Raw genomic sequence first — 16,839 nt, forward strand, 5'->3', positions numbered from 1 at the left:
TTAGAACACTCAGCCACTTGTTAGTGCCCATCCAAGGTCTGTTGTTATCAGCCCTGGCACCAGCAGTATTAGCCAAAAGCACAGCTTCGTCTGGAGGAGCCGCCTGAGTGTCTCAAAGCTAGTAAGATTTAGTGCAGTAGCTGGGGCACAGAGACCTAGGGCCTCACACTGACCTTTTACCCTGACTCAGTCATTCATTAGGTGGACAAGAGAAAATTCCCTCACACATACAGTATCTCTTCATGTACAGATCTAATACTCCTGCTCCTTATAAACTGGAGTTTGGATCATTCACATTGTACAGGTTGATATATTTCTCTCACCCTGTGTGGAAACACAGATGACTGTAGTTCTTTCCTCTCTTCTCTGTAGAAGCTGAAGCCGGAGCCAGAGGCTGAGGGGAAGGAGAAACTGCCTGAGAGCCGGGCAGAAAAGCAGGAGAGGGTTTGTCCAGAGCCTCCCCCAGCATCTGTCCCGACCCCCCTGACCACCAACACCACGGTGACCAACACATCAGACCTCAACGACTCGCGGGAAATCAACTTTGAGTATCTCAAACATGTCGTCCTCAAGTTCATGTCATCCAGAGACGCGGAGGTGAGTTGCAGGTCAGCTGGTGTGTGTTGACTCAGTGTCACAGTGTCTGAGTGTGTGTGTGTGTGTGTGTGTGTGTGTGTGTGTGTGTGGTGTGTGTGTGTGTGTGTGTGTGTGTGTGTGTGTGTGTGTGTGTGTGTGTGTGTGTGTGTGTGTGTGTGTGTGTGTCTCTGTCAGGCATATCAGCTGATCCGAGCTGTGTCCGTGCTGCTCAACTTCACCCGTGAGGAGGAGGACATGCTGAAACAGACTCTGGAGTACAAGGTTCGTGTTTTAGTCTTTATCTTCCAAAGCTTCATAAAACAGACTACTTTGTTACTATAATTAAAAAGTCTCTCACACATTGACACTACTGTGGGACACTCAGTGAAACAGGGAACTGGGGCTGCATAAAGACCCTGAAAAGACTTGATTGGTCAAGATCAAGGTATTTCAGCTTTATTTAACACATCAGAGAAACAAGGAGGAGAACTTCAGTATGAGAATATGAAGATGTTCCTGTGTTAGGACCAATGTCTCTTCAAAATAAAACGACCAGCTCATAGATTCCTATGAGACCTGGCCAAGTGACTTTTGTTGTCTGTTGTAGATGTCCTGGTTTGGGTCCAAGCCTTCTCCAAAAGGCATCATCCGGCCTTCAATCTCAGGCAACTCGACTCACTGGAGTTAATGAGCAGCAGGAAGAAGTGACGACCTCTAGGACATTTAGGAGGACCGGCTCCTCCTCCTTCACTGAGAGGGATTCTAGCTTTAAACTTGAAACAGCCTCCTGCAGTTTTCTGTGATGCTCTGTGGGACAGAAGGGCTGCACAGGTTAAGGGATAAAGACCAAGTCATCATCAGTGGTTGATTTTAAGAATGACATTATTTTCTTGTCAGTGGAGAGAGAGTAAAAAACACAGATCTGATGATTTCTAGTCAGTGAAACAGCAACAAGTGAATTGACATGAAAGAAATGAGACTCAGCATCAGAAACAACAGAAGACTGTTATTTTAACTGTGATTCAATCTACACAGGTCACATCTGTCACATCTGTCTGTGGTGTGAGACAGTTCAGCCTTTGGTTGCTAAAGGACCTCTCAGTCTGATGCCAGTTTGGCCTCAAGTCATTTAATGATACCTGTCAGATGTTTGTCGCTCACGTCAAACTGTCTGGATGTGATGGTTTCTGTGCGTCATGCTCTTTAACAGTCAACAAGGAAATCCAGGCTGGACATCAGGACAAGACTGATAATTATTCATGATCAGTCGTTATTGACTGGGCTGAGTTTCAAATCATCAGTCATAAATAGTGAAATGTGATTTCTCTCAGATTCCCACTAAATCATTGAAACCAGCATCATAAGATTATCCTAAGAGTCTTTAGGCCTAGAGTTTTAACTAAATGTTTTAACATGAACACACAGACCGACACTCTGCAAAGGATGTGATCGAGTTTAGGACATTTTACACCTGGAGAATAAAGTTGTCATTCCACTGATCAGTTGACGTGTGTGCTGATCTGTCAGGCTCAGAATCAGAACAGCTCTTTTTTATTAGACTGTTATTACTGTGACCTGAGCCTCCAGCCAACCTCACTCTCAGATCAAACATCTGACCTGAAGAGGAGAACATGCTGTAGTTCAGAGGAACTGCCTGAGAGACTCAGTTCAGGGTAAAAAACAAAGTCTGGTGCTGGTCTTGGAGGACCACAGCTGATCCAGTCTGTCCCTGCAGACTGTTCCAGGTCCTTTAACACCATGTTTAATTATATGGACAATAATAAAAACAATGTGATGAAATAAGTGAACGTTATGTAAATGATGACAGGAGGACATGCTCTACCTTTACCTGCCTTTGCTAATGTAAATGAAAGTACATTCCACATGTCTATTTATATATAGAAATCTGTACATACAGTATGCATTGAGAACTTTATAAATCAGTGGATGTAAATGGTTTGATGTGAGCATTTTGCAGTATTTATCATCATAGACCAGAACCCATACAGTTTCTCCCTTAGCCTGTCACTCAGTCCCCAGAGTGATGTCACAACAGGCTGGTATTTATTTTTTACATCAGTGGGAATCTGCATGTCTGCTGTTCAACTGAATCCTAAAGCAGCTTGTCAGTCTTTTGCAATCCCTTCCAGTGATATGCACATAATGTGGAGCAGAAGAATCATCATCATCATCACAGAAAACTGTTTCACTGGTGTTTGTTTATCATTTGAGGTTGTGTTGGGATCAGTCTTTCTGAACTGGGATGCAGGAGAACATCACTAATGACAACTGTCACTAATGACAGCCTATTGTGGGTAATGCACTGTCTCCATGAGAATCAAAAGTAACAATGAATGCACTTTTTTAACCCCATTGATTCTGCTGTGTGAAACCCTGAAACACAACGTGTACAATCACTACCGATTTTGTGACTTTTGCTTTTTATGATTTAACAACTGCTGCCAGGTTCCTGTTTACCACGTTTATTAATAATAAAAATGAAATGACAAAATCACCCCCTCTGGATTCACATGCTCCATATTTGGTAAAAAAAAAAAAAAATCAATCCTCTCCTGTCCTGTTATACAAATGCTGACATTGAAAATTATTATATGCATAAACACATTTCATTTCCATAAAAGATTCTTTGTAATATGGATGGTTTTTCACAGTGATACCTGTGTTGATAATCCATGTATTCTATCAATTTGTTTTCTTAATATGGTTCATTTTTTGATTGTTGGTAATTTTTTTATCTTAATTTTTTTGTTTTGTTTTTTGGGTGGGGGGAGTGAACACTTTATTTAATTGAAAAATTTTTATAATATACTTAGTTGTTAAATTTTCCAGTATTGTAATGAAACAATTAAAAACAACTTCATCTCATTGTATTTCTCAATTTTTGCTTTTTATTTAAACATTTTTGGGTGAGGGAAATGAAAACATTTAATTTAACAATATAGGTAACTTAGTACATTTTTCAATAGTCAAAACCACCATTTGAAACAACTGGATTATCATTATCATTATTGTTTTCCCAACATCATTATTGAAAATTGGTGTTACATATAACGGAAATCATTAATACAAACAAAACAATCATACACAAATGAATCAGTCATTAATATATACAAAACAATAATAGAGCCAGGGAGAGTGATCTAAATAAAATATTAAACAAAGAACACAAATCCAATGGAATAAAAATTTTAAAAAATTTTATTTAAAAGAAAAAAACGGCTGGAATTATAAAATGTCGTTCTGTTTTGATTTTCTACGTCGTTTCTTCCTCCTTGTTTGTGTATGTACATCGTGATGCAGTTGCTCCGCCCGCCGGTGGCGCTGTTCGCACCTTGTCTAAACCGACGAAGAAGAAAATCTCCGGAAGCTACTTTTTCTGAGCACGCGGTGTGTCCGGCCTTTCCAACAGGGCAGCGAGAAGGAACATGGTGAGGATCTGAGACTCTGCCGTTAATTGTGGATTTTTTCACATTTATCTCAACTTAACCTGATCAAATGTGTGTTATACGTAGACATAAGTTCCTCGGATAGTTGCTCATACATGTGTATATTAGCAGGCTGCTACCGGAATGGAGTAAAATTGTATATTATAAAGCGCAGGGACCGATCGACGCTTCTAACATGAGTTGCTAACCGTAAGCTAACGAAGCTATGGCAGGCTTAAGACATTTAAGATTTATGTTAAAAGAAAACGCGTTTATTTGATGTGTCTGTATTAACACATAACTATAAACAACATTAATAATGTGAAGACGCTCTGTCGGGTCAGGCTGATGAATAATGTGTTTGGCTCGTGTCGGTAAGAGGAGTAGCAGTTCTGTACGGAGCGGAGTTTTCTTCTGATGGCGTGTTCTAGGCTGATGTGGTGCAGTCACCAACATGTGTTGATTTCGTGTTTTCTGTCGCGGGCTAGGCCAAGATCAAGGCAAGAGATCTGCGGGGCAAGAAGAAAGAGGAGCTGCTGAAGCAACTGGATGATCTGAAAAATGAACTGTCCCAGCTCCGTGTGGCAAAAGTCACCGGAGGAGCCGCATCCAAGCTCTCCAAGATGTAAGTAGTGTTTGATATGACAAGACAGGTTTGGCTCACTGTCTACCAATGGACAGACCTAGTCTGACATGCTGAGTGTTCAGCTCAGTGGATGTGTGGGAGCCAAGAGGCTTGGGCTATAGATCACTGCTTAGTACTTTTACTGACTACTTATGTCAACGGGACTATAATACGGTAGTTCACAGGTTTGATTCTCCACCACAGAGGAGGAAGTACAGATGATTGTTATATAGTGTTTAGAGTCAGTAAGGATTTAATTATGTGACTAACCACACAGTGAACATCAGCTGTCTCTTCAGACTGATATTGTACTCATGTACACTGACTGCTGCTCTTCACAGCCGTGTAGTCCGCAAGTCCATCGCCAGAGTCCTGACTGTCATCAACCAGACACAGAAGGAGAACCTGAGGAAGTTCTACAAGGTGAGGGCACACACACACACACACACACACACACACACACACACACACACACACAGGTCTGAGATGATACATTTGTTGAGCTGATGTTTTGCTGATGCATTCATAACTGCTTACCAAAAGACTGAGACCTGAATGTTCCTCATAATCAATGACTGTGTACACTGACTGCAGAGATTCTAATTAAGACAGTGATGATCTGGATGTTAACCGGAGTTGCTAATTATTATGACTTCCTGTAACGCACTGTAGATAAAAGGCCTAGTTAGTCATGGGTCCTTCTCATGATGTAACTAACTTATCTGCAACATGAAGACAATTGTCATGTTGTTACCTTGAGTTATTTTAGTGACCATTCACATGATTTTGAAAGTTTTCCTTTTTATGATTGGATGAAGAAAAGATGATACATTCACAAAATGGCTGCAGTGAGAGTTTATTATTGCAGCTGGTTGTGGCACTTAAGGTGAAATAAAATGAGGAGATGGACAGGAGACTGTCCCTGAGTGTTTTGATTGTGACGGTCCAGCTCTGAGTCTGAGACTTGTCAGATGAAGCTTCAGCAGCATTACAGTGGAGGTTTGTAGTCAGTGTAAATGTAGTGATGGTGCCTTCCCTCCTTCATATCATGTGTCCTAGTGACAAGAGGTTTCTGAAATAACATCTACATGTATGAAATGTGAAACCTTGCTTTGTGTTCACTGCTCATGGGAAAAATGCATGAAAATATGGAGTATAAATATTTTGTCAAATGTGTCAGGATCTTGACACCAGTTGCAGGCTGAGCTTGGCCTCAGTTTCCATTCACATCTACTGAATGTGTTTCATTTCCCTCAGGGTAAGAAGTACAAGCCCCTGGACCTGAGACCCAAGAAGACCAGAGCTCTGCGCCGCCGGCTCAACAAGCATGAAGAGAGTCTGCGGACCAAGAAGCAGCAGAGGAAAGACCTCCTCTACTCTATCCGCAAATTTGCAGTCAAAGCTTAAGAGCTTTTTCTATTGACTAAATAAAAGTTGTGTAAAAGACAAGAAGCGTGTGTTGTGATATTTCCTCTGCAGGTCTCACCTCCTCTGAAGCATAAATAAATGAAGGTTTCTCAAGACCAACAGTGGGACCTGATTGATTCATTTTGGATCAGTGAAATCTGGACACTGAGCTCCAGTTTGTCCTGACCTCAACTGTACAGTAGAAAATGAATCCGTGAGAGCCTCTTTGTAGTTATTAAAGTTTAAAAGTGGGAAATCCAGCTGCAGATCTCACGTTAACTAGAGTTTCACACCATTGTTCTTTATTAGTGACTTTACAGAACAAAAACAAGTGTGACATGAAGGGAACATAAAATGGACAGACATGTAAATGACAGTTATAGAGATGTACAAATGAAAATGTCTGTATCTTATTTCTTTAGTGAGAGGGTGAAAGGGAAAGTATAGTGGACATTAAAGGTGTATCAATGTAAATGTAGGTAGAATTTAATGAAAAATTTTCAATAAATCACAACAAAAAATATGCCAATATGATATAAACTAATAGAATACAATACAAATTAGTATAGAATACTATAATGTGGTGGTGTTATGACAATAGTATGTCATTTAATATAATTCCAAACGTGTTATAATAATATAATACACAATTATATTATGTAGCAATTACAATTTAACAACATGAAGTAGCGTGGCGGTAGGTTTTGAGGTCAGGTCACTGTGGAGGTGAGTGTACTTAGACAGCTCACCACACGAAGGCAGCACAGAGTCAGTACTGACACATTTAATCCAGACTTGATACAAACCAGGACTGATGGTGTGTCACTGCTTCATTCATACTGAAGTAACTGACTCTGAACTGATTGTCTCTAAAGATAAACAGGTCACAGTTTTTCTGATGATATCTGTCTTCAGTGAATTACACACAATTAGAGGAGCTACACAAACACACGAACATGAGGTACAATCTAAAAACATGTTTTTAACTGAACTGGATTCAACTGACAACTGCAACATGAGAAAATGAGTAAATGAAAATTTAAGGTATTAAACTTAAGATACTAAAGTTTTGACAGAAACATCTGAAACTTCCTGCAGCATTATTCCACCTCTCATTTCTTTGTTTTCCTCTGGGAAAAGAATTCATGGAGATATCTCACACTGGTCTGTATATATTCTCAAAAACCTACAAAAAATCACACATTGGAACTTGATGAACGAATTATTCAAGTTGAAAATCTTTTACTGATGTACATTGTATAATTTATTGAGCACATAATGATGTATCAACGGTCAATGGAAAACAAAATCATCAATCCTTTGAAGGCTGGATTCACAATCACACCAAAAATCAAAGTAAGAAATTGACATCACAGGCTGATCCAACTCCGCGTGCCTGTATGCACTGTCGGGCCAATGGCGGACCTGCCAATTCTAGTTTTCTCTGGCAAATGCCAATTGAGCTGCACAGTACTGGGCTGTGAGCATATATCCCACAAAGGGACATCAGGCCCTGATGCTGCCCTCATGGAGTCTGTTTCTGACAGTTTGGCCAGAAACATGCACAACAGTAGCCTGCTGGAGGTCATGTTGTAGGACTCTGCCAGTGTTCCTCCTGTTCCTCCTCGGTACAAGTCCTGCTGCTGGGTTGATGCCCTTCTACGGCCCTGTCCAGCTCTCCTCGTATAACGGCCGGTCTCCTGGTATCTCCTCCATGCTCTTGAGACTGTGCTGGGAGACACAACAAACCTTCTTGTGACTGCACGTATGGATGTGCCATCCTGGAGGAGCTGGACTACCTGTGCAACCTGATTGTGCTGCAGGTACCGCCTCATGCTACCAGTAGTGACAAGGACACTAGTAAAACACAAGACTAGAGAAGAATCAGTCAGGAAGGATCAGGAGAGAGGAATTCTCTATGGCCACCACATGCAAAACCATTCCCTCTTTCGGGGTTGTCTTGCTTTTTGCCTCTGTTGTCACTTTCATTTGCACCAAAGCAGGTGAAATTGATTCACAATGACTTTTTCTCCTAGATGCACAGATTGATATCCCCGAGCAGTGTAAGTATAGATGTATAAATGTATACATGCTTGGTGCGTATCCATCACACACTTTTCAATCTCTACAGAGGAGTTTCATTCGTGTCACTGCAGGTATCCCTCAAAAAGCTCTTTGAAACTGCAAGGACTGGCCAAACTGACCTCTCAATGATGGTGTTGAACCTAAATTTGTCCCCACAACCATAAGAAGGCATGTACAGTGCCTATAAAAAGTATTCACCCCCTTGGATGTTTTCCCCTTTTATTGCTTTTATAAATGGAATCATGGACAATATAATTTGGCTTTTTAGCATTTATAAAAAAAACCCTCTTTAATGTCAAAGTGAAAACAGATTTCTACAAAGTAATACTAGAAAATTCCAGGGAAATTTTGAGTGCCACGGGGGCTACTGCCGGGATGAGTACATGGTTTATTTCCAGTGTTCAAAAGTCACCCTGATCATGTGTGTATTGTGTATATTGTATTTATTAGTGTATATTGGTATAATTTTTGTTGTATATTTCCATAGATGTTTTATTCTATAGATGTTTATTTTCTGCTGTGGTAAATGAATTTCCCAGTTGTGGGATAAATAAAGTTAATCTAATCATATTCTTGTTTTGAGAAATGTCTTGATATAAAAGACTCTGATATAAAACAATGTCACATCCCTCCATCATGTATTATGTGGGAAATATCTCATATTCTGTGTTGTTTTCTTTAATAAAACAAGAGGCAACATGTCTTCAAACTGGCATTTAAAGGGTTAAAATCCTGAAAACTAATAAATATATTGGTAGGTTTGAGCAGAACTGAAGTGGTTTAAGAGATTTATGCAAAAAATGCAGAAAAAAATATTGATATATGATGATTTTATAGCATTTTCTTTGTGTGTCCTTTTTTGGACGCGAGGAACCCCAGAGGGTACAAAATGTGTTACCAGTGTATAATAGACCTGTAACAGTAACTGACATTAGATTTAAAAAAATCCATACCTTCAGCTGTAACACAGCCAAAATGATCAGCAAATCAAAAAAGAAAAGTGAAGAAAATGTCCAAAAAAGGACAGAGGGACCCCTGAGGGTTAATAAATCCCATGAACCGCTATTTAAATTACCACTATTATGTTTTTTTCTGTGCTAAATTTAACATTACTGGGGAGGAGAGCAACGCGACTAGAAGTGACAGCGAGAGAGGGCTAGTAGCTTCTCCTCTCCTCTGTCTCAGCGGAGACCGTCACAACTTCATTCACTCTTTTAACAACAACAAAACAAAAAGCGACGAAGGAAGCAGTAAATGGACTTACATATTTAAGACCTAACTAAATGTAATTTAAGACATAACATGCGGCTAATGTAAAGCTAGCAGAGCTTAGAGAGTTGGTTATCTGGTTGCTAGGCACGCACACAGGTCAGGAGCTGCCGTTGCCATGGCAATGTGAAAATCTGCCCAGAATTTGGCTTCTACATGGCTTCAAACAATTGCAAATTATGAGAAAACCGTTACTTCTTTTCAAAAACCGATAAGACCGTGACAGCAGTGAAGCCAGAAGTTTCTTACAGTCTCTATTTTATTCAGATATTCCTTAAAATGAGTGAGTAAACTCAGTGCGAAGACAGAGAGAGATTCTTTTGAAAAAAAAAGACGATTACATTAGGTGTCAATGAGAGTGAGACAGGTATTGCTGCCGGACTCGGCACCCCCGTTTAAATTTTGTGCAGACCCTGCCTGTCAAAGTTACATTTTATGAATCCCAACAACTATGTGTACATTTTCAGAAAGAATTATTTGTCTCCTTTTTACGGTTTGGCCGCGAGCTCGAGTTAAAAATAAAAATAAAGGTTATTTTTTACTGCTTCACGCACTCTAGCCAACTGACGCTTTCACTCTAACTTTGAAGAAAAAGTGATTTGCACTCCTCCTTTGAGTGCTCACAGTTTGAAAAGTTTACATGTTATGTAAAAACAGTTCCTGTCTTTTTGAGAGAGCAGAAGTTTTCCTCCGTTTTATAGTTTGAATCACATTTCTACGTGCAGGTATGAGAGAGCTGGGTGACTCAGCAAAAAGGTGCAATTTTGTCGAAAAAAGGTGGGTTTCTAAAGAAAATTCCAATGCATTTCTAATGCATTATTTATTCCCAGTTTTTTGGGAATAACTTTGGGTAAATTGGAATTTTAACACCAAAAGTCATAGCACCCCTTTCAGGATCAAGACGCACGTTTTGATGTATTTATTACCGGGGTTTTCTCAAAGCTGCGGGACGAGTTACGTCCTGAAATTTGGCGGAAGAATAATAAACCCGAAACAGAATATTAATAGCTCCGAGGCACTCCTCTCAGCTATTCTAGCTGTAGAGGAGTGCCTCGGAGCTGAGCACCCGTGGCACTAATTAAAAATATATAATGTAAAAAGTGATTGCATAAATATTCACCCCCTTCAAGTCAGTATTTAGTAAATGCACCTTTGACCGCAATCACAGCACTGAGTCTGTGTGGATAGGTCTCAATGAGGCTTGCACATCTGGACACCGAAAGTTCTTGCAAAACTGCTCAAGCTCAGTCAGGTTGCATGGGTATCAGGTGTGAACAGCCTTTGTCAAGTCCAGCTACAAATTCTCTACTGGATTGAGGTCTTGGCTTTGACTCGGCCACTCCAGAACATTCACCTTGTTGTCTTTAAACCATTTCTGTTTAGCTTGCGCTGTATGCTTCAGGTCATTGTCTTGCTGGAAAATAAAACGTCTCCCAAGTTGTAGTTCTCTTGCAGACAGAATCAGATTGTCCTCCAGGATTTCCCTATATTTTGCTGCATTCATTTTACCCTCTACCTTTACAAGCCTTCCAGGGCCTGCTGCTTACAAGCATCCCCGCATCATGATGTGGCCACCAACATGCTTGACGGCGGGGATGGTGTGTTTGTGGTGATCTGCAGTGTTTGGTGTCTGCCAAACATAGCGTCAAGTCTGATGGCAAAAAAGCTTCATTTTTGTCTCATCAGACCTAAGAACCTTCTTCCAGTTAACCTGGGAATCTCCCACATGCCTTTGGACGAACTCTAGTCGAGATTTAATATGAGCTTTCTTCAACAGTGAATTTCTCTTTGCCACTCTTCCATAAAGCTTTGACTGGTGAAGACCCTTGGCAACAGTTGTTATATGCAGTCTCTCCCATATCAGCTGCTGAAGCTTTTAACTCCTTCAGAGTAGTCATAGGTGTCTTGGTGGCCTCCCTCACTAGACTCCTTCTTGCATGGTCACTCAGTTTTTGAGGATGGCCTATTTAAACATGTGCCATATTCCTTCTGTTTCTTAATGATGGATTTAACTGAACTCCAGGGGATGTTCAGTGACTTGGAAATTTTTTTGTATCCATTCCTTGACTACTACTTTTCAATAACCTTTTCTCAGAATGCTTGGAGTGTTCCTTTGTCTTCATGGTGTAATTGTAGCTAGGAATGTGATTGACCAGTGACTGGACCTTCCAGACACAGGTGTCTTTATACTAAGATCACTTGAGACACATTCCCTGCACTCAGGTGATCTCCATTTCACTCATTTTGAGACTACTAGCACCAATTGGCTGGACCTGCATGCAATCACCTATTTTACATTATATATTTTTTAATTAATTGACATTACTTTGTAGAAATTTGTTTTCACATTGACATGAAAGAGGTTTTTTTAGTACATTCTTGTCAAAAAAGCCAAATTATATTGACCAAGATTCCATTTATAAAAGCAATAAAAGGGGAAAACATCCAAGGGGGTGAATACTTTTTATAGGCACTGTATACACACACATGTACATGCCCTAACAGAAGTTAATCTGCAATAAAGCTTCTGTGGTTTCTCCTGCTAGAACAGAACAAAATGTACAATAGTAAAAAATGCCCTGAGTTAATCAGTCTAATTAGCCAGTTGTCAGTCAGTTGTGTGAAAGTTTGGGCAGCAACTGAACTTCTGCACTTGTGTGTGTGTCAACGTGTTTGTATTGTTGTGTGTGGCAGTATAGCTGTCTACCATAGAGCCTCCAAAAGGCTTGTGTTACCAGGTTGAGACACTTAGTTAATATCCAAAGGTGGAGACTGTTTGTGTGTTTGTCAATGTATCTGTGTACGTGGTGTTAGAAACTGCCTAAGCTTAACCTTCAAAAAGCCCTTTGAAGGTGTCAGGACCGGCCAAAATGAGCTGACATTAATGGTTTTTAACTAAAATTGTCCTCACAATTATAGAAAGACGTACACACATGCAAAGAACTAGGGCTGCTATTTTATGGGATAGCTGAATTAATTTTCCTCCAGAAAATCTAAATGATCAGTAATCCCAGATTCAGGCCTAAACATTTTCACACTTATTTACTGTAAATTCTCAGGCAGCAGAAGACGACTTTATGACTTTATGAGAGTATTTATCAGCTACAAGGACAAAAGCTCTGTCTACTAATGAACAGACAACACTTACATGAAGTAATCCCTATCCATATCCTTATTGAATCAGCTATGACTATTACTAGTTCTTTTTTCTTTTTTTAAAAAAAGAAGAAGATATTCACAATATATTGATATTCACATAGTATTGTTTGAATGCCTCATTTATACCTTCTGTATCCCTGATGACTGATCCATCATTCCCTCTAATTGATGATACAATCTGATTATTCTCTAACTGTTTCAATCCAAACATCCTGCCGGCATTATCACCTGATTCAAAGGTTTTCCTTTGCAACTTATATAATGCGAATGCAGTTTCCTTATGAATAATGGTTTGAAGTTCAGACTTTACTAAAAATAATTATTTTTTCAAATCCTTTGGTTTCTCCATATGTTTACATTCCAGATCTTTGCAATATCTGCAGTTTGTGTTTCTTTTCTATTCTTTGTTTCTTTTTGGCAGTTGAGTAACTGACTGAACTCTGCAAGTTACTTTAAATGCTTCCCACACTGTTTGTATAGATGGGACAGAATATTCATTTAAGGTAATAAATTCAGAGATCCTGTTCTTAATAAGAGACACAAATTCCTCATCTCTAAGAAGAGAATTATTAAACTTCCATGACGTTTAGTTGCTTCTCTGTCTGCAAGGACAACAGAGAGTACCACTGGGGCATGATCAGATATGATAATGTTCTGAATTTGACAGTTAATGACATTCTCGAGCATGTGATTTGATATGATAAAGTGATCTATTTTAGAATAAGAATTATGGACTTTAGAATAAAAAGTGTATTCCCGAGATACTGTATTTAGCATACGCCAAACATCAACTAGTCCCAAAGTGCTTGAAAATTCATTAAAGGCAGAAGAGAGGGATCTGTCAGAGGGAAGAGGATGATTTGATCTGTCTACTTCTGGCTCCAGCACTAGATTCAAATCTCTGCCAATGACCATGAGTAAATCTGAAAACCTTGATAATAATGGACAGAGTGATGTTAAAAAGGTTACTTGTCCAGTATTGGGAGCATATATGTTTACCAGTACACATTTTACATTTTGCAAGGTTCTTGATAAAATCAAATATCTCCCCTCTTTGTCTGTAAACAATTCATTTAATTGAAAGGAAATTCTTTTAGCAATAAGAATGCACATGCCCCTTGCATTTCCTTGTACCAGGTGAGAAGAAAACCTGTCCCACCCATCTTTGTTTCAATCTAAGGGATTCTACCGCATTCAAATGTCAATTCAAATCATTGCAATATCACAACCGAGAGACTTCAGATGCATCAAAATTTTATACCTTTTCACCTTATTATTTATCCCATTTACATTCCATGAAATTAAGTTAACATTGTTCCACACCATCTAGTTACTACTGGGGATATAACAGGCATGATTAAATTATGGATTAAGGGGAGGGGTAAAGATGTAGTCTGAAAAATATTTTCATCAATGCCATAAAGGGAGAAGGGTAAAAAAGAAGAGGTCAACACACACAACATAACAAAAAAGACATTGCCAGGGGGCAAAATGATGAAGAGTACATTGAGATAGAAATCCATCTCCATCCGTGAAGATAAAAAGCAGGTGAAGAGCATCATGGGCTCAGTTGCAGAAAAGTAATCAAGCCAATTCAATTATACAACCTTGAACCAACTTTTGTATCAGATCTATACATTTATAAGTAGGCTCGACTAAATAAACTAAATAAAAATAACAACAAAGCATATTCAACAAAGGGCCATCCCACAACGTATTATAAGTATTATAACAAAGAGAAGAGTCTTAAAGTCTTAAATGATTCCTTTTAAATGAACTTTGAGTTTTGTGCATGTACAGTGGGGTGTGTATGTATGTATGTATGTATATATGTATGTATGTGGGGGTGTTTGTGGGTGTTCATATACAGAGCATTCAGAAAGTATTCAGACCCCTTCACTTTTTTCAGTGTGCTGTTGCAGTTTTATGTAGAAATCATTTCGGTCTCAGTAATAGGAAAAAGAGAAAACAGGATTTTAGAAGTTTTTTCAAATTTATTAAAAAGGGAAAATTGAAATATAACATTGACATAAGTATTCAGACACTTCACTCAAGACTTAGTTGCAGCACCTTTGTCAGTGATTACAGCCATCTAGTCTTGGGTTTTATGTCAGAAGCTATATACTCCTGGGTTTCTGTCTTTCTTCTCTGTTAAGTTGGACTCAGTATAATCAGCATAATGATCTAATGTCTAAAGGAATTGTTATATATGAAGCCAAACATTATACTACAGGGTTGACCCTCTTCCATCATGGCTGTGTCCTCATCCACTGATGTTTCACAGAACATCCTGTAACTTCATCCTCTCCTGTTTTTGTTGCATGGACTGATTCCATGGATATAACAGATCCATGTAAACGCCGTGGCCATGCCTGTGTGTAGTTCCTCTAATTGCTTGGGAAAATATTTTTTCGTCTCCCCACCCTCCAACTGACATCACTCCTGAGAGCTGTTCTGCAGCTCTGCTCCACTTTCTGAAAACCACAGATGTGATGTGAAAGAAATTATCCGAGGAACAGTTCATGAGTGTGGTGCAGATGTCTGCTCTCCATGACTCAGCGACCACGCCCTGAACACACCACTGCGAAGAACCCTATTTCATCTCCTCTGCCTAAGAGTCCTCCTCCTCCTCCTCACAGACTGACGATGAAGGCAGATACAGATGCAGTTGTGAAACCTTAGCGGGGCCGGGCTGTCCGTGAGTGCGTCTCTCATTGTCGAAGGGGGTTGTGGGAGTTTCTGTGAGGAGATGAGTCACAGCTTCAGTCACATCCAGGCTGCAGATATCATTTACAGACAAACACCACAGCTGGGACCAGCTGACGGACCTGAACCACTGCGACCACTTAGTCCACTGCGACCACTGAGTCTGCCTATCACCAGAGGATTTCCACAAGGCAATTGTTCAAACTGCAGAAAAAACACTCTGCCCTCAGTCCAAACAACAGAGGGAAAGAAAACACACAAACTTTCATGTCAATTGGCGATGAAATGAAATGACTAGTTTGAGTCACATAGCTGCTCCTGCAAACTTCAAACCTACAAAAAATCTTTGCTTGATTTAATTTCTCAGAATTTGATAAAACAACAGCTTTTGAACATTGACCAAAGGATGCATGTTTATCAGATTAAATGTGTGGTAGTGGTGCTAGTGGCGGTGATGGCGTCCATGTCAAACATTCACCTGCTGTTTTACTGTCTTGATCTCTGTGGTGACCCACAGTCAGACCTCCTCCCTCTGGGATCATCACAGATCTGGTTCTAGTCTTGGTCCTCGATGTTGGTTTTGATCTACTCTCCAGTCCTCTCTTTAAACTGCTCATCAGTAACGTCCCCGCATCTCCTCCCCCTCTGCTCTGAGGCATCATCCTGCAACTGGTGGGCCTCTGCTGGAGGGAGCAGCAAGTTCGCTGCAGCAGTTTGTTTGTCCATCTGTCTCATTCTTGTGAATGCGATAGTAAGACTATTAGTGTTTTTCTACTAATAGTAGTGATGCTGTTCACGTGTTGACGTGCTGACGTCAGTGTGGTGTCCTATCTCCAGTCAGATTCTGTTAATGGTAGAGTTTGTACTGTACATTTAAACTTACACTAGTTCTGCTACAGCTGCTTTTAATGACTTTCACTAACTCAGCAGTTGTTTACATGCTGTTCAGATCTGCTAGATACTTTAGCTTAGCAGTTAGCACTAACTTCTCTCTCTCTCCCTCTCTCTCACTCGCTCATGTGGTGTTGTTGTAACTTCAGTGTAGAGGATTGTGATGTTTATTACATCTTCAGCGATGTCTGCTTTCTTCAGGCACAGCTCCTCTCGCTAACCGGAGCTAACTGTGCACTGCCATCCCTCAAAAAAAGTTAGAAAACTCTTTTGAATACCATAATTTCCAACCTTCACTGACAATTTTTTAAATCACAAATGTAGAGACTTTTTTGTCATGTACGACCAGTTTTGGTCTCATTCTGATATCTTTTATGGTTTTTGAGGAAGTGATGGGAGCACCCTCCACCTCTCCCATTGACTGCAATACAAATGCAGGAGCTGATTTCCAGAGAAAAGCAGAAGTGACCCTTTTTTGTAACTCGCTTCTGTGTCCACATTTTTGGTTCTAGAAACACCAAACCCACAAAAGGTCTTGTGCCGCTCATGGTCCACTCATAGTTCTGATAGGAGTTAGTGGTCTTTTCAAAAATATCACTTGTTTGAGATGCTTGCTGAGCCAAAATCTTAGTCAGCTGTGTCAGCTCTGTCTTCCAGCTAGACACAGCTGTTCGA

At 39.9% G+C, this 16,839-nt stretch overlaps 2 protein-coding genes across 2 annotated transcripts in view; both read left to right on the forward strand.

Moving 5' to 3' along the window:
- The window catches only part of golga1 (golgin A1), a 32,095-nt gene extending 29,004 nt beyond the window's left edge, over window positions 1-3,091 (forward strand). The window contains exons 22-24 of the mRNA XM_056376138.1: window positions 373-597; window positions 772-858; window positions 1,184-3,091. Coding sequence (XP_056232113.1) covers window positions 373-597; window positions 772-858; window positions 1,184-1,264 — 393 coding nt within the window. The 3' untranslated portion in view covers window positions 1,265-3,091. The remainder of the gene's footprint in view (window positions 1-372; window positions 598-771; window positions 859-1,183) is intronic.
- Window positions 3,092-3,885: 794 nt separating this feature from the next.
- rpl35 (ribosomal protein L35) lies at window positions 3,886-6,099 on the forward strand. The gene is made up of 4 exons (XM_056376137.1): window positions 3,886-4,025; window positions 4,511-4,647; window positions 4,989-5,070; window positions 5,905-6,099. The coding sequence occupies exons 1-4, from the start codon at window positions 4,023-4,025 to the stop codon at window positions 6,052-6,054; spliced, it is 372 nt and encodes a 123-aa protein (XP_056232112.1). The 5' UTR covers window positions 3,886-4,022; the 3' UTR covers window positions 6,055-6,099.
- The last annotated feature ends 10,740 nt before the right edge of the window (window positions 6,100-16,839 follow it).

Source organism: Seriola aureovittata, chromosome 5, assembly GCF_021018895.1.
Source record: "Seriola aureovittata isolate HTS-2021-v1 ecotype China chromosome 5, ASM2101889v1, whole genome shotgun sequence".
Taxonomy (NCBI): domain Eukaryota; kingdom Metazoa; phylum Chordata; class Actinopteri; order Carangiformes; family Carangidae; genus Seriola; species Seriola aureovittata.